The 24,686-nt window shown below is 44.1% G+C and overlaps 1 protein-coding gene across 1 annotated transcript in view; it reads right to left on the minus strand.

Annotated features, from left to right (window-relative positions):
* LOC310785637 (rho GTPase-activating protein 26-like) overlaps nucleotides 1-24,686 on the minus strand; it is a gene marked incomplete at its 5' end in the record, with an annotated part of 276,223 nt that overhangs the window by 73,911 nt on the left and 177,626 nt on the right. The window contains 3 exons of the mRNA XM_083646781.1: nucleotides 17,460-17,518; nucleotides 19,651-19,735; nucleotides 20,232-20,306. Coding sequence (XP_083502907.1) covers nucleotides 17,460-17,518; nucleotides 19,651-19,735; nucleotides 20,232-20,306 — 219 coding nt within the window. The remainder of the gene's footprint in view (nucleotides 1-17,459; nucleotides 17,519-19,650; nucleotides 19,736-20,231; nucleotides 20,307-24,686) is intronic.

A 24,686-nucleotide genomic window follows, 5' to 3' on the forward strand; every position in this document is an offset into this window, starting at 1 on the left:
GAGAGAGACAAGAGAGAAAGACAGAGAGAGAGACAAGAGAGAAAGAGACAGGAGAGAGAGAGTAAGAGACAAAGAGAGAGAGACACACACAGAGAGAGAGAGAGAGAGAGAGAGAGAGAGAGAGAGAGAGAAACAGACGGAGAGAAGGAAATGAAAAGAAGAAGGGAGGGAAGGAGACAGGTTTTGGTCAGTTGGGTGACTGTTGAACTCTACTGCAAAGTGGCACAGCAGTATTTTCTGTGACAAAGAGGTGCAGTAGGGCTGAACGCACGCACGCACGCACGCACGCACGCACGCACACACACACACACACACACACACACACACACACACACACACACACACACACACACACACACACACACACACACATATATATATACTGTATATATGTATTTTCTTTTTCAAAATCACAATATGGCCTGTCCTACAGCAATTTTCAAATTGCAGGGGGTCGAAGAAGCAGAAGACTGGTCAACCGACCTTCATACGGCATACAGTATACCAGATGAAGGCCAGATGCAGGTCGGTTGACCTTCATATGACGCACAGTATGCCAGATGAAGGTCATATGAAGGTCGGTTGACCTTCATCTGGCATACTGTACGTCATATGAAGGTCGTTTCATAAAAGGCCGTTTCATAAAAGACTTGCAAAAGTGAAGTCCGTGTACGGGAGTCTTCTGTCTCTTCGACTTGTCCTGCTTCTCTGACACACCTGACGCACACGGTGGTGCAGAGACCACTTCTCAAATTGCAGGAGGTGCAATATTATTGAAAGTGTAAATGTACTCTATGTCAAAATACCATTGTAAATTAAATATTGTCACACTGCAGAGGTATCCTGGCCTACAAATCATATTCTACAGACTTAAGAAAAAAATCTTTCTTTGATACAGATCCCCGCAAAAAATCACACCAATCATTTTAATGTTTTTCAATGCAAATGAGAATAACAATGATAATAAATGAAAAGTATCATTCCCTCTGATATTGCAAATTATATCGCAATTGCAAAATCAGTCAAAATAATTACAATTATATATATATATATCCCCCCCAAATTAATTAAACCATAGTAGGCAGACAGACATGCTGGTGATGAATGAGTCTATAAGTTAGTGGCACAGAGCCAGTCGATAGAGAGACGACAGCAGACAGACTCTAGATCAGGGGTGGGCAACAATTTTTCATGGGGGGCCACATGAGAAACCCAGATTGTTGCCGGGGGCCGAACAAATATTGTCATGCTAACCCATGGATTTTTGCTGAGGGCTGAACGGCGCCAGCGCGAAAAATTTGGGGCATTTGAAGCCAGGTTTAGAGGAATAAATCATTTTAATTTAACAGTTGTGATGTCATTATTCAGTCTTAACTACCAATATTTGATCCTTTTCTCACTCACTCCTACAGTATGTCACCACCTGCTCGCCCTGCAGGGCTTAATTAAATTAACTTTTTTCACCACCTGCCAATATGGCTGCTAGATTTTAAAGTTACCAGCCAATTAGAATTTCCACTAGCCAAAATGTTTTTCTTGAAATAAACCAGAATATGAGTGGGTTAATTTAAGCATAAGTATCAGTAAGTGGCCCGGGATTCTCAAAGCCTGTGTTGAGGGTCACACGGACAAAAATGCACTCTTGAAGCTAAATAAATCCAAAACCAACAAGTTAATTATTTACATTTTTACTTCATTGTAGAACAGTCATTTCTTACACATGAGATTACTTTTAGCCTTTTAGTCATGAAGATTATTGAAAGATATTCCATATTCCAGACTGAAATGTTATAACAGAAGTGGAGTATTGGCCAGAATGACATGAACATTTGGACATTTATTCAGCAGGTATCTTGTATGTTGCGTTCAGGTGCACTGTAAAAAAAAACACACACAAGCCCCCCTACGCCGCACACACACACACACACACACACACACACACACACACACACACACACGAGCATGTGACCGGAGCGGGGGGATTTTGGCTTGAGCGGGGAGTGGGGACCAGAGCGGTACCGGAGCGAAAGTTGGAGCGGCACCGATCACCCGCTCAGTACCGCTCAGTCCCGCTCCAGTTTCGATCACAACATGTTCGAACCAGAATGCATCGGTGCGTGGCCATGTGCACGCCCACTATATTCTTGCCAGCTGCTGCGAGACGAGAAGGAAGAGAAATGAACATGCAGCCCCCCATCGACTCTGCTGAGCTCATGTTATTTGTAGTGAGCAATGCCCATTGCCCAGGCGTTTAAACGCAAATTAAAACACCCTGGCCTTTTTATCTCTTTTATTCTTTTGAGCGGAGCTGAGCGGTGAGTGCGAGCGGATGAAATCTGTATTGAGCGGGGAGCAGAGCGGTCTTGAGCGGGTGGAAAGGACCGCTCCGGGAGCGAGGAGCGGTAATTATCACCGGGGGGGTTACTTAATGGGGCTTTAAAAATAAACCTGTTGCTTGCTTCATGGTGAAAATATTAGGACCTCTGTATTTAAGATATTTTAATACTTTTTTTAATACCTTAAATTTAGATCATTTGTTTTTCCAACCTACTGACACACACACACACACACACACACACACACACACACACACACACACACACACACACACACACACACACACACACACACACACACACACACACACACACACACACACACACACACACACACACACACACACACACACAGCTCGTATAAAGAAACAGCAGTCAGTAGCTATGGTGCCGAGACACAGCAAGCTTCCAACAGGCTGAAGTCATTCACCATCACAGCCTCCACCTCATCCATCTCTGCAAACATCTCACCTCTCATTTCACTGCTCACTTCATCATAGAAACTCTTTTATTCCCACTATTTCTCAACAAGTCAAAACCAAATCCAAAATCACACGCACACACAGAGACCATGGAGACAGCTGTAAGACACACAGAGACCATGGAGACAGCTGTAAGACACACAGAGACCATGGAGACAGCTGCAAGACACACAGAGACCATGGAGACAGCTGTAAGACACACAGAGACCATGGAGACAGCTGCAAGACACACAGAGACCATGGAGACAGCTGCAAGACACACAGAGACCATGGAGACAGCTGTAAGACACACAGAGACCATGGAGACAGCTGTAAGACACACAGAGACCATGGAGACAGCTGTAAGACACACAGAGACCATGGAGACAGCTGTAAGACACACAGAGACCATGGAGACAGCTGTAAGACACACAGAGACCATGGAGACAGCTGTAAGACACACAGAGACCATGGAGACAGCTGTAAGACACACAGAGACCATGGAGACAGCTGTAAGACACACAGAGACCATGGAGACAGCTGCAAGACACACAGAGACCATGGAGACAGCTGTAAGACACACAGAGACCATGGAGACAGCTGCAAGACACACAGAGACCATGGAGACAGCTGTAAGACACACAGAGACCATGGAGACAGCTGTAAGACACACAGAGACCATGGAGACAGCTGTAAGACTATAATGCAGTGACCAACGTGACAGTAAAGAGTCAGGGTTCTCACTTCATCCAAAATTCACTATATGCACTACATGCTTTTGCAATCAAAGGCATGTTAGCAAAAGCACATATCCACCCACACACAGTATGTATTATGTATGCACACACACACACACACACACAGTACTGTATGTATTATGTATGCACACACACACACAGCGTGCACACACACACACAGTATGTATTATGTATGCACACACAAAGCGTGCGCGCGCACACACACACACACACACACACACACACACACACACAGTATGTATTATGTATGCACACACACAGCGCATGCACACAAACACATAGACATTTATTTTCATATACATATTTTATAAATCTATACCTTTATCCACATGACAACACTAGCAAAACACAAACACACACTCACCCACCCCGCACACCCACCCACCCACCCAACCACACTCTCACTTCTCTTCTCCTGCCAAGACCACACCAAGCCTTAAAGCCCCACCTGGTGGTCAGGGCAGGTAAGGCAGGATAACCTCGCAGTGATGGATAATCAACCATCCCTTGTCATTTAGTGAATGGGACAAACAGCAGGACAGGGAGATGTGACAAACAGCAGGACAGGGAGATGCGACAAGTCTCCTCTATCTTCACTTCTCGCAGGTTGTTTGACTTTACCTGACTTTTAACTGTCTCAACCCTTTATGACAGGTGAGAAGGAAAAGACAGAATAGCTGTGGGGAGGAGACAGAGGGGTGGAGATGTAGAAATAATGGACAGATGGAATTATTATAAAATATATATATAATAACAAAATAATGAGTACATTTCTATTGAATCTATTCCCTCCCAAATTCACTCAAATTCCAAGTGGTTCTTGGTTAGGAGAAAACAGTGATGCTTGTTGCCAGGAAGGCAGGATGAGGGCATCTTGAATCTTGACCCTTATCACAGGTTTTACAGAATTCCACTGAATTAAATTAAATATACTTTGAAACCTGAAATTCCAATTTAGTTTCATGTATTTTTTTTTTATTCAAATTCAAATTCCTCGGTTGAATTGGAATTGATCAGTCATCCAACTAGAGATGCGCGGATGAGCTTTTATGCCATCCTAATCCGCGCGTATGCATGAACCGTCCGCCCGCCATAAATCCGCGCAAATTATTTCATACTATTTATAGATCCGCGCCCGCCATGCACCTGACGCTATAAACGCTAGAAAACGCTATAAAAGGAGCGAACTTACGGCTTCTGCTGCCGTTGGGGCGATCGCTGCAGTCCAAGACTCCAAATAAACTTCCATGCTGTATTATGTCCAGTCCACCACTTGCCCTCATGTAGTTTACTTGGCTAACGCTATAGCTTTAAGTTTAGTTTACTTGATTGCCTCATTGTATGGGAAAATGCGAACGCATCTTCTCTTCAAACACATCTTCAGCGGAGACTCCTGTTTGAGGGTGACATCATTGACCATATATGGACGAAAAGTGGAGCCTAGCTAGCACATGGCTATTGTTTGGTTTACGGCCGTGGGTCCTTTGGGGGATCTACAATAGGCGACTAAGAATGTGCCTGACGAAAAATGTAGCTTAAAATATGTTCATAGACTAGAGAACGTAATTAATATTATTTTTCCTCATTAATGATACATGGTTTCAACCGCCCGCAACCCATCCGCTATTAATCAGAATGTTTATTTTTATGATCCGGCCCGCCAGCGGGGCGGGATATCCGCGGTCAGCGCGGTTATAACTGTGGCCCGCGCATCACTACTCCCAACTGTCTGTCCTTGGTTAACAAGATTCAGTGGGAGTAAGAGCTGATTCAAGCTGAATGAAAAAAAAAAAAAAAAGATTCCTTCTCAAACTTACTAGCTACATGTTACTTATTCCTTCTCAAACTACTTCCTACATGGTGCTACTCTAGTCTATCAAAATATCTTAGCTGTCATTGATTGTGTTGCATAGTTGTTTTCTGTACTGTTGACAAAATGTGATATTGTAAGTCGCTTTGCGTCTGCTAAATGACGTAATGATACAGGCCCAGATGTCCATCCTCTCCTGACTTCCTTGCTGCGTTTCATCTGGACTGTGACTGGTGGGCATCCTGTTTTGACAGACTGTTTTAAAAGAAGCCCTGGTGGCTTAGTTAGTTGAACAGGGAGATGAGGCCGCCGAGGGAGAATTGACTGAGACAATACTGAGTAGGGCTGACCCAAAAAGAATCACGCTTCGAAGCTTCAATCGTTGCCATGGTAAACAACGCTCAACTCAGCAATTGACGCTCGGAGAAGTCCGCTAACCTTACGTTGAGCTCACCTGAATAAATTAATAACATTTCGTGGCAAATAATATCCGCACTCCGTGTCTAACGCTACAGTACTTTGACGGCTGCGTCGGACTGAGAGCAGTTGGATGAAAATCGACCATCAGCACAGATGAGGAGCTTTTTGACAGAAATATATAAGCCTAGAAGTCAAGTCAAGTCAAGTTTATTTGTATAGCACATTTCATACACAGAGGCAATTCAAAGTGCTTCACATAAAATGGTTGACAGGAAAAGAAAAGAAAAGAAGAGAATATTTAAAAGCATCACAACAAAACTTTAAAAAAGAGTATAAAAAGTGCATTAAAGGATGGCTTTACCGATAACCAACCCACTTTGTATTATATAATCTCGGTATAAGCACATGGGCAGTGTTTACCTTCTCTCTGTGTTTTCGTCATGGAGAAAAATCCTTCTGCAGAAACTCCACCCCTGCCAGCTGGCTCGTTAAGGCTCTCAATGCAATTCTCCATGCATGTGCGCATACTTAAAAAATAAAAATAAACAATAACAGCCACCCTCAGAGCAGATTCCGCATCTCCAGCAGAACTTCTGCAGCTCCATTGTGAAGGAGCGCTTTGGCAGAGGAGGAAATGGGAGATCTCCGTGAGGAAAACACAGAGAGAGGTAAACACTGCACATGTGCTTATTACCGAGATTATTAATGATACAAAGTGGGTTGATTATCAGTAAAGCCATCCTTTAAGCAACAGGCGCAGCAGTTGCAAAAAAAGCTAAAAACTTATAGAGGACTCATTGGGTTTGCATAGTAGCTGTCAGCAGTTAAAAGCGACGGTAAACATAAAAGTCTTTAGTCTATTTTTACTGTAATATAAGAGCTTTTTAGTCACAGGACATGGTAGATTGACTTGTAATAGGGAGACTCTCAACTTTATTTATCCCACACCGCCCTCCATTGGCCAGCCCTGGGACTAAGCAGGTTGTCTGCCACGTCCCGTGGCAATAAAAAAGAAAAAAGAAAAGGATGCGCGCATGCGCTGTACAGCGGAAGCGCTGTCTTCATGAAAACAAGGAAGTAACTCTATTCGGATTTGCTACGAAAATGATGTTTCACGGAACTATGGATTATTATTTCATCACGTGGTGAGTACCCGATGTCACAACATGTACATAGAGCTTTCTGGCGCTGTGTTTTGTTGACTTTGAACGGCGATATCGTTATCGATACTATTGCACGCAGAGGGCGCAGTTTCTCCAATAGCAAAACTTGGAAAACTTACTGAATGGGGCTTTAAAGTTGAGATCGGAATCAATAATAACGCCAAGATTTTTGACTTGATCCTTAGGCTTCAGGGATCGAGACTCAAGGCGTACAGTGATTTTAAGCTTTTGTTCTTTGGGGCCAAAGACGATCACCTCTGTTTTGTCTTTGTTTAGCTGTAGGAAATTCTGGCACATCCAGTTATTTATTTGATCAATGCACTGGTACAATGATTCTATGGGGGCATAGTCAGCTGAGGAGTCAGCTGAGGAAAGAGTTATATACAACTGAGTGTCGTCTGCGTAGTTATGATAGGCTACTTTGTTTTTTTGCATAATTAGGCCTAGAGGGAGCATATAAAGGTTGAAGAGAACGGGCCCCATAATGGATCCTTAAGGCACCCCACAAGTCATCCTAGTTAGGTCAGATGTGTAATTGCCAATGGAGACGAAGTACTTCCTGTCTTGAAGATAGGACTTGAACCACTGGAGGACCGTACCCAATAGCCCAACCCAGTTTTCCAGTCTGTCCAATAAAATTGAGTGGTCAACAGTGTCAAATGCAGCGCTAAGATCCAGTAGCACTAGAATCAAATTTTTGCCTGAGTCTGTGTTCATTCTGATGTCATTTATGACATTAGTAAGCGCGGTTTCTGTGCTGTGATGGGGCGAAAGCCTGATTATCTAGGAGATCATTTAAGGTTAGGAATCTATTGAGTTGTAGGTAAACAACCTTTTCAATTATTTTGGCTATAAAGGGGAGATTAGATATTGGTCTGTAGTTACTGATTACCGATGCATCAAGGCTACGCTTTTTTAGTAGGGGTTTAATAACTGCAGTTTTCAGGGACTCAGGAAAAGTGCCGGTCAAAAGGGAGCTATTAACTATTTGCAATAGGTCCGATGACAGACAGTTATAAACGCTTTTAAAAAAGCTTGTTGGAAGGGTATCGAGACAGCACAAAGATGATTTAAGGCCTTGCACAGTTTCCTCTAAGATGTCGTGGTCGATAACGCTGAACTGGGACACATTTATCGAACTAGGGATCTGCAGGTAGGATGATGTCACAGCATTTATTGGTGTGGAGCCACTAATAGCCTGCCTGATATTAATAATTGTATCCATAAAAAAGGCAGCAAACTCATTACATTTGACAGTAGAGAGGAACTCAGGTGCTACACAGAGAGGCGGGTTAGTCAGTCTATCAACTGTGGCAAATAGAGTGCGTGCATTGTTCACATTTTTGTTAATTATATCGGAAAAGAACGATTGTCTCGACCTTTTCAGTTTGAGGTTGTAGGAGTGAAGGCTTTCTTTGTAAATATCATAGTGAATGTGAAGATTAGTTTTCCGCCATTTACGCTCAGCTTTCCTGCAATCTTTCTTTTAGCATCTAACGGATGCAGAATTTCGCCAGGGTGCTTTAATCTTGCCAGACAGCATTTTTAACCTAACAGGCGCCACACTATCAATAGCATTCAGAATTGTTGAATTGAAGTTATCGAGAATGTCATTGACAGAAGCTGATGTGGGAGGAGATAAAGAAAATGTCTCCATAAACAGCGCGCTGGTGCCTGCATTAATGTCTCGTCTTTTAACGGTTTGTGACCTATTAACACATTGACTGCCAGCCGTTTTTTTCTTGCTGTCGGTAGCTTCTGCCAAGCCGTTTTTTGAGGATTGTGGCTCATTTTACAAGCGCCGAGGATTATTTTCTGCTTGGAGTTTGTGAACATACAATATCTCAAAAGTACTAATAGAATGTGTACTTTCTCTGTCTAAAAGAGTTAGTTTGTAGAGTTAGTAGTTATGTAAGCATTATCAGTTGAATACAGCATGGTTTTAGCATGAGAAAAAATATTCAGAGATAAACGGCTTTTTGTGAAATTCGATAGAGCTGTCACTTTAACCATTCATTTTTGGCTCTCTCTCTCTCTCTCTCTCCCTCCCCCTCTCGCTCTCTCTCTCTCTCTCTCTCTCTCCCTTCCCCTCGCTCTCCCTCCCTCTCTCTCTCTCTCTCTCTCTCTCTCCCTCCCTCTCGCTCTCCCTCCCTCTCTCTCTCTCTCCCTCCCTCTCGGGAGGGAGACGCACTAGGTTTAATCCTAGTGAGAGGGGGAGAGGGAGAGAGAGAGAGAGAGAGAGAGAGAGGGAGGGAGGGAGAGAGAGAGAGCGAGAGAGAGAGAGAGAGAGAGAGGGAGAGAGCGAGAGGCAGAGTTGCTTCAACTCCTCCCTCTTCTTGGCTGCCGCGGCCGTCACAGTCTCAGTGCTTTTGCTGCTCTCCTGTGCCTGTCTGCAGGCTGCTGTTTGAGGAAGTCGGCATGGACTCGCTCGCTTCTTGGGAGTTTTGGTTGAGAGAAGCTTTTGCGATTCTGGTCATATTTATGCTGCGTGTTTCAAAGTGTGTTCCACCTGTAATGTATTATGTAAATTTGCAATCCCGCATCGCCAGCAATCAGTGCGAAAACGAGAGCGTTTTCCCCCAACCATTTTCATGAGAATGTAATACTGTAAAATCGCCTCGCCATTTCCTTGAATGGCTTGCTCCCTTTTTCTTTGATTTCGCTCGTCTGGGGGAGCACTGTCAACACTTAGTGGGTCGGTAAAATAGATTATACACATTCAATACCTCCAATAATTGTACAGGAGACGTAAAAGGGATTGATCAACGCCCCACCGTCAAAAAAAAAAAAAACGTTTTTTTTGACGTATCCATACGTCGCTGGCAGTCAACGGTTGGATTCTGCTTGACGTATCAGTACGTCGTTGGCAGTTAACGTGTTAATGATCTCAGGGGAGATTTCCATTTCAAAAAAGATGCAAAGATGGTCAGACAACGCAACATCAATAGTCAACACAGAAGAGGACTTGAAGCCCCTAGTAATAACTAAATCCAGGGTATGGCCTCGGTTGTGAGTAGGCCCTGAAACATGTTGAGACAGATCAAAAGTATCAAGAAAGTTTACTATGAGCCGTGGGTGGGAGCCACTACACAGCGTAGTTGTTGTTGTTTTTTTGCTATTAGCTATTAGCAATTAGCTGTTAGCATGCTGCAATTAGCTGTTAGCATAACCACTAATAGCTTCTACCTTTTTTGATGATCTCTCAAAATGCCCTGAGTGAATGAAACACTTGCAAGTACAAGTCACATTGATTTCATTGGTGTCATCCGTTTCCTGCTCAGTTGCACGGATGCTGAGATGCTTGTGTTTTTCCACATTAGCAAACTAATGGATTGTGTCTAATGTACCAAAGGTGCTAGATACTCTATTGTAACCTCAAAAAATGGCCCAAGTTAATGCTTGGGGTATTCAACCAATCAATGTAACCTTCCGGACCACTAAAGGTTGCTCTTGTGCTGGGAGAGTGCCTACTCTGAAGTAGAAGCTCAACAGAAGTCTCTCTAAACAGCATTCTAAGAAATACGGTTCGCAGTTCCAACAAAAAGGAGATAGTTCATCCATCTGTTCTTAGAACTATGAAAAAGTTCCTCCGGTCTGAAAACGGCTAATGTCAGCCATTGGAATCCAGCCCCTGGTCTTTGTCACATGTCATTCTGTCATTCTCTCTCTCTCTCTCTCTCTCTCTCTCTCTCTCTCTCTCGCCCTATCTTTCTCTATCTCTCTCTCTCTCTCTCTCTCTCTCTCTCGTATGTTAGTTAATAAAGCATAATGCCTTGACAGTAATATTTGAAATCAATAATATTTGACCTAGCATTTCAGCAAATTATCAAAGGTTCACGTCGCAAAGCTGAAAAATTAAGCCCAGATGTAAAGTTGAAGGAATGCAGCCAATTCATACAGGAGAAGATGAGGGGAAGGAGGGGATGGTAAGTAAGCATGCTGGTGCATGCCTCAAGCTGGATTCAAAATCCAGGTGGCACTCCCCCCACTGCCTTCTCTCTCTCTCTCTCTCTCTCTCACCCCTCTCCTCCCCCGTGGCTGTGTGCCAAACCCAGACAGGAGCTGCACGAGATGGGACGAGTACAGTAAGCTGGTGGAGGAGGAGTCCGAGAGGGGAGGAGGAGATGGGGGAGGAGAGAGGGAGAGACGGCTGAGAAGAGAGTTCAGCTGAGGACGCTGTCCTCATAACATCCCAGTGCTGCTAATAACTGCTTTGGATAAAATACAGAACTACACACACACACACACACGTGCATGCAGGCATGCGCACACGTGCGCGCGCACACATAAACACACACACACACACACACACGTCATCCTATTTCCTCTTCAGTTGCCCTCACTGTAGAGCCTCAGAGATGGGAAGTAACGAAGTGCATGTACAAATACTTTGTTATTGTACTTAAGTAGGATTTTCAGGTATCTGTACTTTACTGAGTATTTATTTTTCTGACAACTTTAAAATTTTACTCCCTACATTTCAACACAAATATCTGTACTTTCTACTACTTACATTTTCAAAAAAGACTTGTTACGTTAGTTTCAATGCACGACAGACAAAAACCATGTAACGTTTGTCTCTCTCGTCTCACGCTCTCCCAGCTTTCACGCTACTACATATTAGTGCTGCACAATTTGGGGGAAAGGTGCGATTAGCGATTATGGTGGACAATATTGTGATTTGCGATTGTGATTGCGATATTAATAAACAAATGGTGATGGGCCGGCATGAGTTTTTGACGGTATGATAACCTTGGACAAAAATACCACGGTTTCACATATCACAGACTAAAATACATGAAATATGTTACAATTTAAAATATATTAAAACTAAATAAATAAAACAATTTGAAATAAAATTATCTTTACAAAAAGATAAAACATTTTGAGACATTTGCCTCTCCCAAACATGTAAAAAAGAAACACCAGAAAAATAGAAACTGCACTGTGTTACAGCACATGGCTCAGACTGCAAAGTTAGTTACATGTCTGTCCAATAAGTAATGGTTAATGCACGACGAGGTGTCCATTATCACTTTTTAAGGGACGACGTGGAGGCGTGAACCGTCCGAGGCGAAGCCGAGGATGGTTGCCTCCGCGAAGTCCCTGGAAGTACGCTGGAAGTACTTTTAAGTAGGGGGTGCTGTAAGGAGGGGACTCTCGGTGTTGCCCGAATTGACGTTTTTTGGACTTTTAGCCATATTTAGAGGAATATTTAAAACCAACAAACGTGACGATGATGACGCTCGTTTGTAGCCCTATCAGTGTCAAGCAAGCGTGTAGAACCCAGCAGCCATAGGGGTTGCCAGGTCAGTTAAACCAGGGGTTCCCAACCTTTTTTGTGCCAAGGACCGGTAGATACATAAAAAACACGATTTCAGACGGACAAGCCCGTCTTTATTGTCACACGATTACACATCAACACATGCACGGAGGGCCACAACACACACATGCTGACGGTGGCCGGTGAAATTTGTCCTCTGCATTTAACCCATCCCAACCCAAACTCCATCAGACACAGACTGTGAGATACCAGGCCAGACTGGACCAGACTAGACTAAACTCCATCAGACACAGACTGTGAGGACACCCTCCAGACTGGACCAGACTAGACTAAACTCCATCAGACACAGACTGTGAGATACCAGGCCAGACTGCACCAGACTAGACTAAACTCCATCAGACACAGACTGTGAGATACCAGGCCAGACTGGACCAGACTAGACTAAACTCCATCAGACACAGACTGTGAGATACCAGGCCAGACTGCACCAGACTAGACTAAACTCCATCAGACACAGACTGTGAGATACCAGGCCAGACTGGACCAGACTAGACTAAACTCCATCAGACACAGACTGTGAGATACCAGGCCAGACTGGACCAGACTAGACTAAACTCCATCAGACACAGACTGTGAGATACCAGGCCAGACTGGACCAGACTAGACTAAACTCCATCAGACACAGACTGTGAGATACCAGGCCAGACTGCACCAGACTAGACTAAACTCCATCAGACACAGACTGTGAGATACCAGGCCAGACTGGACCAGACTAGACTAAACTCCATCAGACACAGACTGTGAGATACCAGGCCAGACTGCACCAGACTAGACTAAACTCCATCAGACACAGACTGTGAGATACCAGGCCAGACTGGACCAGACTAGACTAAACTCCATCAGGCACAGACTGTGAGATACCAGGCCAGACTGGACCAGACTAGACTAAACTCCATCAGACACAGACTGTGAGATACCAGGCCAGACTGGACCAGACTAGACTAAACTCCATCAGACACAGACTGTGAGATACCAGGCCAGACTGCACCAGACTAGACTAAACTCCATCAGACACAGACTGTGAGATACCAGGCCAGACTGGACCAGACTAGACTAAACTCCATCAGACACAGACTGTGAGGACACCCTCCAGACTGGACCAGACTAGACTAAACTCCATCAGACACAGACTGTGAGATACCAGGCCAGACTGGACCAGACTAGACTAAACTCCATCAGACACAGACTGTGAGATACCAGGCCAGACTGGACCAGACTAGACTAAACTCCATCAGACACAGACTGTGAGATACCAGGCCAGACTGCACCAGACTAGACTAAACTCCATCAGACACAGACTGTGAGATACCAGGCCAGACTGGACCAGACTAGACTAAACTCCATCAGACACAGACTGTGAGATACCAGGCCAGACTGGACCAGACTACTGTAGACTAAACTCCATCAGACACAGACTGTGAGATACCAGGCCAGACTGCACCAGACTACACTAAACTCCATCAGACACAGACTGTGAGATACCAGGCCAGACTGGACCAGACTAGACTAAACTCCATCAGACACAGACTGTGAGATACCAGGCCAGACTGCACCAGACTACACTAAACTCCATCAGACACAGACTGTGAGATACCAGGCCAGACTGCACCAGACTAGACTAAACTCCATCAGACACAGACTGTGAGATACCAGGCCAGACTGGACCAGACTAGACTAAACTCCATCAGACACAGACTGCGAGATACCAGGCCAGACTGGACCAGACTACACTAAACTCCATCAGACACAGACTGTGAGGACACCCTCCAGACTGGACCAGACTAGACTAAACTCCATCAGGCACAGACTGTGAGGACACCCTCCAGACTGGACCAGACTAGACTAAACTCCATCAGACAAAGACTGTGAGGACACCCTCCAGACTGGACCAGACTAGACTAAACTCCATCAGACACAGACTGTGAGGACACTCTCCAGACTCGACCAGACTGCACTAAACTCCATCAGGCACAGACTGTGAGGACAGAATTAAAAGCTGTTTGATCAGCACTGACAAGTACAAAATTGCTTTGTCGAAGTCAGAATTTCTTATTTCAAGCATCTTATTATTCCACATAAGGCGTATAACGAGATGAAACAGGGCTGTTCAGGAAAGTCTAGAATAGACTGGACGAGATAATACAAGGGCAGATCAAACTAGGCCAGACAAAGACTGGCCAGATGAGATAAGAGCAGACTAAACTGGATCAGGCCAGACCAAATATAGACCAGCATTTCTCCCCAGCTAATTAAACAATTAGATTATTTAGAGAATGTAGAAGTATGACTGTTTGGATCATAGCTGCACTGTTATCCACCTACAATACAGATAGTGGAATCTCATCAAGGTGGACTACATTAGGGGTGCTTGATATGATAAATCAGCACATGATGGATATCCAGGTATTCGCTTTCAAATATTGTGGTATTTGATTTTGTCAATATCGCCCGGTGCTGGTTTTCAACTATTTAGCTGCCAGATGAGTACAATATGAAACACACTGCATCAATGCAGTGTGCTTGGTAGGGGTGGGAATTACCAGATGCCCAATGATACGATATTATCATGATACTTAAGTCACGATACGATAGTATTGTGATATTGCAATATGCTAGTATTGCGATATATTGAGTATTGCGATATTGCGATATATTGTGATTTATTACCTTAACTGCAAATGATGTCCCCAAAGGAAAAAACTTTGTCAACATCTGTTTTTTGTAATGAGATAAAGTTTCCAGTCTGTTCATCTCACTTCAATCATTTTTAGTGCAGCAAAATGGGATTGCCAAGCAGACAGACTGACCAACACTGTCATAAAAGCCTGTCATAAATGTTGCATGTACTTGACATTTTGTATAATAAAATATCACGATAGTTGGCATTCGATAGGATACGATACATTGCCCACAAAATATTGCGATACTATGCTGTATTGATTCCCCCACCCCACCCCCCCACCCCTAGCGTTTGGTGACTTCAGGCAAACACAAGAATGTATCTTTAAACTCAGCTGACTATACTTTTTTGTAAATTTAATAAATTGTCCTAATCCAATATACTCCACCCATATGGGTAAAACAAATCCTAACAATTATTTCCAACTATTTGACCTGAGTCACAGTTCATGCAAAGCTTTTATTATGTGTCCTTTATTAGGTGTTGACTCTCAGAGCGAGTCAGCAGGCGTTTTAAAAATCACATAAATATTGTATAAATATTCTGGTTGCCTGGACAGACCCGGTCACCACATGCTGTGTGTGACACATGACACAAAGCGGCGCAGCAGGGGGGCCGGACTGCCCGAGCGAATGAGAGCCACGCCCCGGTGGTACAGCGGGCAGCCTGCTATCTCAGTGGGCGGCCCGTGTATTTGACTTCACTGGTTTGATACTGAATCATGAGCTTAGACACACGCCATTTTCAATCTCCACCATAACCTATCCAATAAAGGAGAAATGCTTTAAATTAATCTCTTAAAGGGGAACTATTATGCCAATTCCTAGTTCTATATTTCATTATTTTTTTATTCTGGGACTCCACTAGAGTAGCTTTGCATGATCCACAGCTCAAAAAACTTTTTATTTATCATGTAGCAGAGGTGTATACTCGAGTCACATGACTTGGACTCGAGTCAGACTCGAGTCTTGCCTGTTTGCGCCGCGGTCAGCTGAGGTGTGCTAGAAGTGCTAGAAGAGGCGATATAATCATATAATCCATCATCTCTCACATGCAAAAAGGAAAGTCCACATTTCTGATCGGGAGATGAGAAACACGGAAGATGACGCAACTCTTATAACTCTGGCCTAACAACGTAGCCTACGTTTAATATGAAAAACTTGGATATCGCAACCCCAAACTTTTCAACAGCAAGCTCCTGAAATGGACCAGATGATGCTGGTAAGAATACAGTCAGGGCTCCTCTGTTTGTTCTGAACAGAACAAAACTCCACTGATTCTACCTGCATCTCTCTCTCTTCCCCCATGTGGAAGGGCGAGCTACGGCTGCATGTAAACGGGAATATTAGTGGATTACTCATTTAGTCGGAATATTGTCTTTTTCGGAAATATGGGCAAAAACCGGAATATTGTGTGCATGTAAAGGTAGTAATTGAATAATGTACACATGGCTTTAGATGTCATCTTGCCAGTCATCACCACACATCGCTTGTATTTAGTTTGTTCAAGACTGATCAAACTATCTTAAACATATCATATTGTCATTTCCATTTGCTGTAGGTAACGTTACGTTACATTACGTTACGTTATGTTATTTGGCAGACGCTTTTATCCAAAGCGACTTAGAGTAACACAGTTTTGTCAGCAATAGAGCAATCAACTATGCAACACAGTCTATGACAACTACAACTTCTGAAGGAATAGTGGTAAAGTTTAGTTTAGGTTATTTTTTTATTTTTATTATTATTATTATTTTTAGAGAGCGAGAGAGAGAAAGAAGTTAGTTTCAAGAAGGGTCCAGATGGAGCCTGAAAAGTTGTGTCTTTAGTCTTTTCCGAAAGATCGGCAGTGATTCGGCCGTCCTGACCGAAGGTGGAAGCTCGTTCCACCATTGAGGTGCCAGGGACGAGAAGAGTCGCGAACGGGATGAGCGACTTTTGAGCCCCTGTAGCGGAGGAGGGGCGAGGCGTCCTGCACTGGTGGAGGAGCGGGGGGAACGGTGAGAGATTTGGAGCCTGACCATAGATTGTAAGTACAGGGGGGCTGTCAGGTGTACTGCCCTGTAGGCCAGAACCAGTGTTTTGAATTTAATGCGTGCTGAGATTGGAAGCCAGTGAAGGTCACAGAAGAGGGGAGTGACATGAGAGAATTTGGGTTGGTTGAATACCAGACGGGCTGCAGCGTTCTGAATGAGCTGAAGCGGACGGATGTCAGCGGCAGGAAGGCCGGCCAGAAGCACGTAGGCTACGCTCAGTTTCAACATGATAGATATACTGTAACATAGTTTTTGGGCTGTTTACTAATAAGGTATGGTGATTAAAGAAACCATGCCCCGTCCACGCAACACTTCTCAACATGTGTTTCAAATGTTGGCTTGATTAGATGAATGGTTAATGAGGTATGGCCCATTTAGTGTTATGGCGTGAAACAGAATAATAATAATAATCCTTACAAAAACATGAGGGTTGGACCCATAAGAATACTCACTGGCAGCCTTGATGAAGCTCCTCTGATACTGGTATGTCATGAGAGGAGCAGGCAGCACTCTGCAAACAGAGGAGACACAGATGTCAGCTGGAGAATGTCCGCTTGCAAAATGAGAGTTAAAGGCCGTGGCTGCTTTCAAGACAAAAAAAAAAATCAATAAATCAATACGGTAGTTTGGATGGGCATGCATGCAACAAGGATTCTAAAACAAGTGCCTTATCCCCCCCCCCCCCCCTCTCTCTCTTCCCACCATGCGAGCACACAGCTGGAGATCAGTTTATCACAGCACCGTGAGGCGGCGAATGGCTCTCACTGGCTATCAATGAGGCCTGAGCTCAGGTCCCGAGGCTGTGTGTGTGTGTGTGTGTGTGTGTGTGTGTCTGTCTGTGTCAGTGTGTATCTGTGTCTGTGTGTGTGTGTTACTCATGCTGAACAAGTTGTGCACAATGCAGGTTTATTCAGGTAGATTGAGCACAGTTAGCCCACCGCTCCTCCTTTCCTCTACTCCATGCGTCTCTCCCCCCTCCCCCTCTCTCTTTTCCCCCCTCTGCCTCTCTCTCTCTTCAACCTCCAATCCCTGGCCTGACAACATCCATCCATCCATCCACGCATCTACCCTCTAGTCTTCAGGCGGTCAGTCCAAACGGCCACAAGCTTCACCAGCAATGAGTGAAAGGAGAAAATGAGTGGTTCATTAGGTTGTTCTCTACCTGAGGCTGAAAGCAACTAGTGTGATTTCATTCAAGCGCTGCAAATTGCTGCAATTTTAACAGTTTGAAGCCAGCAAAGTATGCCAGGCCCAGGAGGGATTCAAAGGCACAAAACGATCAGTCAACCTATTTCACACAAATCTTAAAGGTTAAGACCAGATGCTCCCAAGCACTGAAATACAACTATTCCATAATGAATAATTATACTATTTAACTACGAACTCATTTTATGGCACTTAATGAGAAATGTTTACTCTCAGTACTGCTATCAGGGTATTTCTACTTTGACTTGAGGCTCAGTTCCCAGTTTTCTCCCATTTCCCCTGCTGTCTCGGTCATTGCTCCATCCCCCTCTGCCGATGTGGGGAGAGTTGTAGAGTAGCACATGCTTCCTCTGACACATGTGATCTGGGGAGAGTTGTAGAGTAGCACATGCTTCCTCTGACACATGTGATCTGGGGAGAGTTGTAGAGTAGCACATGCTTCCTCTGATACATGTGATCTGGGGAGAGTTGTAGAGTAGCACATGCTTCCTCTGACACATGTGATCTGGGGAGAGTTGTAGAGTAGCACATGCTTCCTCTGACACATGTGATCTGGGGAGAGTTGTAGAGTAGCACATGCTTCCTCTGATACATGTGATCTGGGGAGAGTTGTAGAGTAGCACATGCTTCCTCTGACACATGTGATCTGGGGAGAGTTGTAGAGTAGCACATGCTTCCTCTGACACATGTGATCTGGGGAGAGTTGTAGAGTAGCACATGCTTCCTCTGACACATGTGATCTGGGGAGAGTTGTAGAGTAGCACATGCTTCCTCTGACACATGTGATCTGGGGAGAGTTGTAGAGTAGCACATGCTTCCTCTGACACATGTGATCTGGGGAGAGTTGTAGAGTAGCACATGCTTCCTCTGATACATGTGATCTGGGGAGAGTTGTAGAGTAGCACATGCTTCCTCTGATACATGTGATCTGGAGAGAGTTGTAGAGTAGCACATGCTTCCTCTGACACATGTGATCTGGGGAGAGTTGTAGAGTAGCACATGCTTCCTCTGATACATGTGCAGTCAGCCGCTTCTTTTCACCTGAGAGCGAGGAGTTTCACCGGTAGGACGTAGCGCGCGGGAGGATCACGCTATTTTCCCCAGTTCCCCCCCGCCCCAAACAGGCACCCCAACCGACCAGAGGAGGTGCTAGTGCAGCGACCAGGACTCATACCCCACCAGCTTCCCACCTGCAGAGACATGGCCAATTTTGCCTGCAGGAACGGCTGACCAAGCCGGAAGTACCGCTGCTGGGAATCGAACCCGGATCTCCGCGGTGGTATCTTTAATAGGAAACGTTTACTCTCAGTACTGCTCTATCAGGGTATTTCTACTTTGACTTAAGGCTCACTACTCCTTCCAGCACAGATAGTGACTTTTATTTAAGGATTTGTTGCTCTACTTTTGACATGTGTGCGCACTCTTCCCAGCACAGACCTGAGGTAGTGCTTGATAGCACTGGTGATAGTCTTAATCTCCCACTCTGTGCTGTCCAGCTCCACGTCAGCACATGTCTTCGGATCTGGTGGAGAAAAAAAGAAATATATGTATATATGTGTATATATATATATATATATATATATATATATATATATATATATATATACAATATACAGTATATATGTTTGACACAGACACAAGGGTGGAGAAAAACAGAGATACACAGATAGTTACAGTAGATACTCTTTCATCTAAGCATGGTGCTCTGTCTGTTCTAGCTTCTGTCTTGAATTCTCTCTTATCTATTGTTTCCACCCCACTCCTTCCTGTTTCTTTCCCTCGGATCTCCATTTTAGATTTCTTTATTTCCCTCAAACTGAAGGTCGCCATGGAAATACCACAGAGATCCACTCAAATAGACATATGTTTTCACTTTTCACCAGTGTGTGTGTGTGTGTGTGTGTGTGTGTGTGTGTGTGTGTGTGTGTGTGTGTGTGTGTGTGTGTGTGTGTGTGTGTGTGTGTGCGTGCATGCGTGCGTGTGCAATGCATGCGTGCGTGTGTTTTGTTTGTGTTTACCCATAGCGAGGCTCAGTAGTTTTTGTACTCTGGAGTTGACACCGACGATTCTGTACAAGCCCTGTTCATCAATACCTGAAAGAGGGTGAGGGGCAAAATATGTGAAAAACACCGACATATATTTTGTGAAATCTTGGCTGTGTTTAGGCAAATTTTATTCTGTAGTGATCATTCTGTACTCTCTCTAAATACATTTAGAATGTTTTTCAGTAAGGAATGGTTGGAACTAATGTGCCGCACAGCATCATATGTAAGGGTAACTTAAGCCACTTCTTAACATGCAGTGGAATCCGTATTATAACCAGCTCCTAGCCGGTTGGCCTGCATGTTAAACAACAATTAGCCGGCCTACGCGCACTCCCGCGAGTCCGTATCATATTCATCTCGGTCCCCTGTATAGGATCCGCATTAGAGCAAAAGCAGCTGCTGTTTAACTCTGGCAGCTCATGATCCAGATCATCTAGCTCAGGGATGTCAGAGATACGGCCCGCGGGCCGGATACGGCCCGCGGGCAGGTTTCATCCGGCCCGCGAGATGTTTTGGAATATAAAAAAAAAAAAGAAGAAAAAAAAAAAAGAAAATTAAATTATTATTATTATTAAATTCGCACCCCATTATCATGAACTACGTGTGGCTAATAAGCAAGCTAAGAGTTCATTCATAAGTTAATTAACCTGCACTACAAGGAAGTATGTCAGTAGGTCATCAGGTGTAAACAAAGCCGACATGATGCCACGCTGGAATTGAATCGCGCATTCAGCTACCTACCGCGGACTGCATAATCGGGCATGTCGGGCAAATGCCCGGTGGCCTGGCCTGGCCTGGCCTGCAAAAAAATAAATAAAAAAAAATTGTGCCAGCAGTCAGGCCACTCACTGAACAGCAGGCCAGGCGCCGCCTACTGGTTTACTAGTGGTTTTATTACTTTATTCAGGGTTAAAGTGGGTGCATCTCATTGAAAAAAATTGGACTTGGCCCAAATTGGGCTTCAAACGGCCCAAATTGGGCTTCAAACGGCCCAAATCTGGCTTTAAACGACCCAAATTGGGCTTCAAACGGCCCAAATCTGGCTTCAAACGGCCCAAATTGAGCTTTAAACGGCCCAAATTTTTCGGACGCCGGCACGCGCGTCGGCCCGTATCGGCCTGGCCTGCTTGGTATCTAATGCCCGGCCTGAATTATGATCCCAGTCCGCCCCTGAACAAGATGCTGTCGAAAAAGAGAAAGGTTGACACGGAATGCAGGCAGTTTCAAGAGAAATGGAAAGAGCAGTATTTCTTTTGTGAAGTAAATGGGTAAATGAGTCGAATTGATTTTAGTAAAAAAAAAATCCGGCCCCCGTGAGGTCTCAGTTGAACAAATCCGGCCCTCTACCTAATATGAGTCTGACACCCCTGATCTAGCTGGTATGTGAGTGGGCGCGTGGTGGCACTTTACAAACCATTAATGTCCCATCATTATTTTCATGAATGGACGTAGCGTTAGTTACGTGGCTGGATTATTTGGAAGAGAGCCAAATTAGGTGAGTAAACAACTAAAAGTTGAATCCCCCATCTGCCAGTTTACAAATGCAACAAGAGAGATGATAGCCTACTAGAGTTGCGCGATCTTGACCTCAGTCAGATCGTCAATCGCCACCCTTTGACATCACCAATACATGATGTCATCGCGCAAGCACATGGCTATATATTAATATGGATGTTAACGTCCATATTAATTAGCTTCAGCTGCGCTCTTGCTGTAGGCTACTTTGCTAATTTAGCATCGATGCTAGCGGGACTTATACCCAGCTATCGTCATTGCCTGCTTTTACTGCTGCTTGCTGGTAATAATCCCATCATTTCAAAAGTAGGCCTGTGCACATCCCACCTTCATCCAGGTGCAGGGCAAAAGGCGTGATATTCAGTAGGAGAGAATGAATGTCCGCACACCGGTTAAGCTCCCATAATTTAATAATTGAATAAGCGCAACGTTTCGACCCCACACGGGTCTTCTTCAGGCAATCAATCAGTTGATTGATTGCCTGAAGAAGACCCTAGCCGATCAATCAACTGATTGATTGCCTGAAGAAGACCCGTGTGGGGTCGAAACGTTGCGCTTATTCAATTATTAAATTATGGGAGCTTAACCGGTGTGCGGACATTCATTCTCTCCTACTGAATAATCCCATCATTCCCATGTCAGAAAAAGTCTCCAGATTTGTCGCTAACGTTAGTCTCTTCTGAGACGTTTTCTCGAGTTGGATGCAGCCAAGTCTATTGTGTGAGGCAGCCATTTGAGGCAGGCAGTGTTGTGTGACTGTGAGCGTCCACAGCTGCGGAGAGAGGAGAGGAGCTGACTGACTGACAGCCTATATCGAGACATAGGCCTAGCCTAACTTTTGTGGGGAGAAATAAATTTAAAAATAGTCAGATATGACTTGAATGCCACTTGTAAAATAAATCACCCACAGTGATTGACGACGGTGCGACCACTATTTTGACTGGGCGGCTTTATGTAACAAGGCAAGCGCTCATTTTTGGCACAATGTCACCCCTCGTTATTGCCTGAATGGTTGGAATGGACCCTCTGTTAAAACGGCATGTTTTCTAATGGAGTTTGGTTACAGATTCGCTAAGGCTGTTTCCTATCACATTTCTTGTTATCGATACATGCTACCGCACCCCCTCCCCCTGCCCACTGGCAGAGAGAATACTGACCATTTCCAGCTGTTTCTAAACACAGACTCCTCATGTCCAGAAAGGTAAAACCGGAAAATATCCTGCTCTGGCTATCCAGACATGATCCAGACTTCATGTTTAAAAGCCACTTTATAACCCTTCCCATAACTTATAGAGTTATGGGAAGAGAAGATGTCTTCATTGAGGTGTGGCGTCACTTTTTGAAGCTAACTGAAAGGTCTGAAGACTACCGTAAATGAGGTTCTACCGTTCTGATAACATAACGCAGGTACTGTGAGATATAAGATCTGATCACGTGGTATATATATTTTTTTTTCTATTAACATTTTTGTTTGTTGTAATATATTTTCCTTTTTTTCTGTTTACTGTTCTGTCTTTGTGTTGTTTTTATATAATGTAAACAACTATCTAAATCTGTGTGATGGTGGATGGGTTATACCATATAAGAACTGAATTCTCTATGTCAAGTGATTTACGCAAAAACATAAAAAAGAAAAGAAAAAAAAATGTTTTTCAGTAGGACTTTTGTCCCTGCAATTCCTCATTTGAGTTATGCACTTGCCTACAGTTTCAATGTGTAAAATATTCATCTACTCAACGAATGAGCTGTGTTTGTGAAGCAAATCAGGTGCCAACAACTGCAATGTGCCAATGTCTGTGTTTATGCAGAAGGTGGCTTTGACCGAGCACCAGAGTCACAGTCACACTTTGAGACAATGCCAGTAAATTCCACACAGTCAATTAACCTGCACAGAAAACCTGCCATCAAACTGTTAGAAGGTGGGTGGAGTACAGTAGGGCTGGACGGTTGACGATATGGAACAAATCAAATATCGCAATATTTGTGACCCAATACCTCAATATCGATATTGAGACAATATTGTAGTGATGACTACAGGTATGGTGCTTTCATAAAATATTTACACAATGAGATTTTTGATACACAATAATAAATAATGTGGATATAATGACTAAGCGGGTAAAGGCAAATAATAGAACAGCTAGAGCAGTCTGGTGAGTAAAAAAATGGGATCACTTTACTGTAATGCAGCCTTTAAATCCATGAAAAGACAACATTTATGCCATGTCACCATATTACCATATTCAAAAAACCTAAGACCATATCTAGTCTCATATCACAATATCGAAATAATATGGATATACTGCCCAGCCCTAGTGTGGAGAATATCACCCGCATGCATTTGAGGAGGGCGATGTGCAGGAGGCCAGGTCCAGCTGAGGACCTGTTTATATGACAGGGCAGGTCCAGGTCCAACCCAGGACCTGTTTACATGACGTGGCAGGTCCAGAGGGCCATACTGTACCACGAATGTAGGATAAGCAGATCCGGGATCTGTCCCTTGATCTGGTTTGGCTTAACCAGATAATTTCAATCCAGCGGAACGATACCACAACTCTGGTTTTCAACTCGAGAGTGTGTGCACATGAAAATGCTAGTGCACAGGAGCCCGTGCTGACAAAAGAGGCGTGGTTTTTAACAGCTAGCCAATCACAATGCAATATGGACTGCTCCAGCTTTTACAGCGCCAGACTGTATTTCCTCATTCATTGAAAGGGCAAATCGTGAAGCTTTACCTTTACTGTATGTCAGAATCAAAATCCGCATTGGATATTATCAGCCTGTTCCCGAATGACTGTCTAAAGTTACTGCTTTTATCAGTCATTTCTTTGAAGAGCGGTTTCTGCCTCCACGTATTATGATACAGCAGTTCAATTCACCCTCTCAATAAACTCAATAAAACCTGCATGTCTT

This window comes from Poromitra crassiceps (assembly GCF_964638095.1).
Source record: "Poromitra crassiceps genome assembly, chromosome: 1".
NCBI lineage: Eukaryota > Metazoa > Chordata > Actinopteri > Beryciformes > Melamphaidae > Poromitra > Poromitra crassiceps.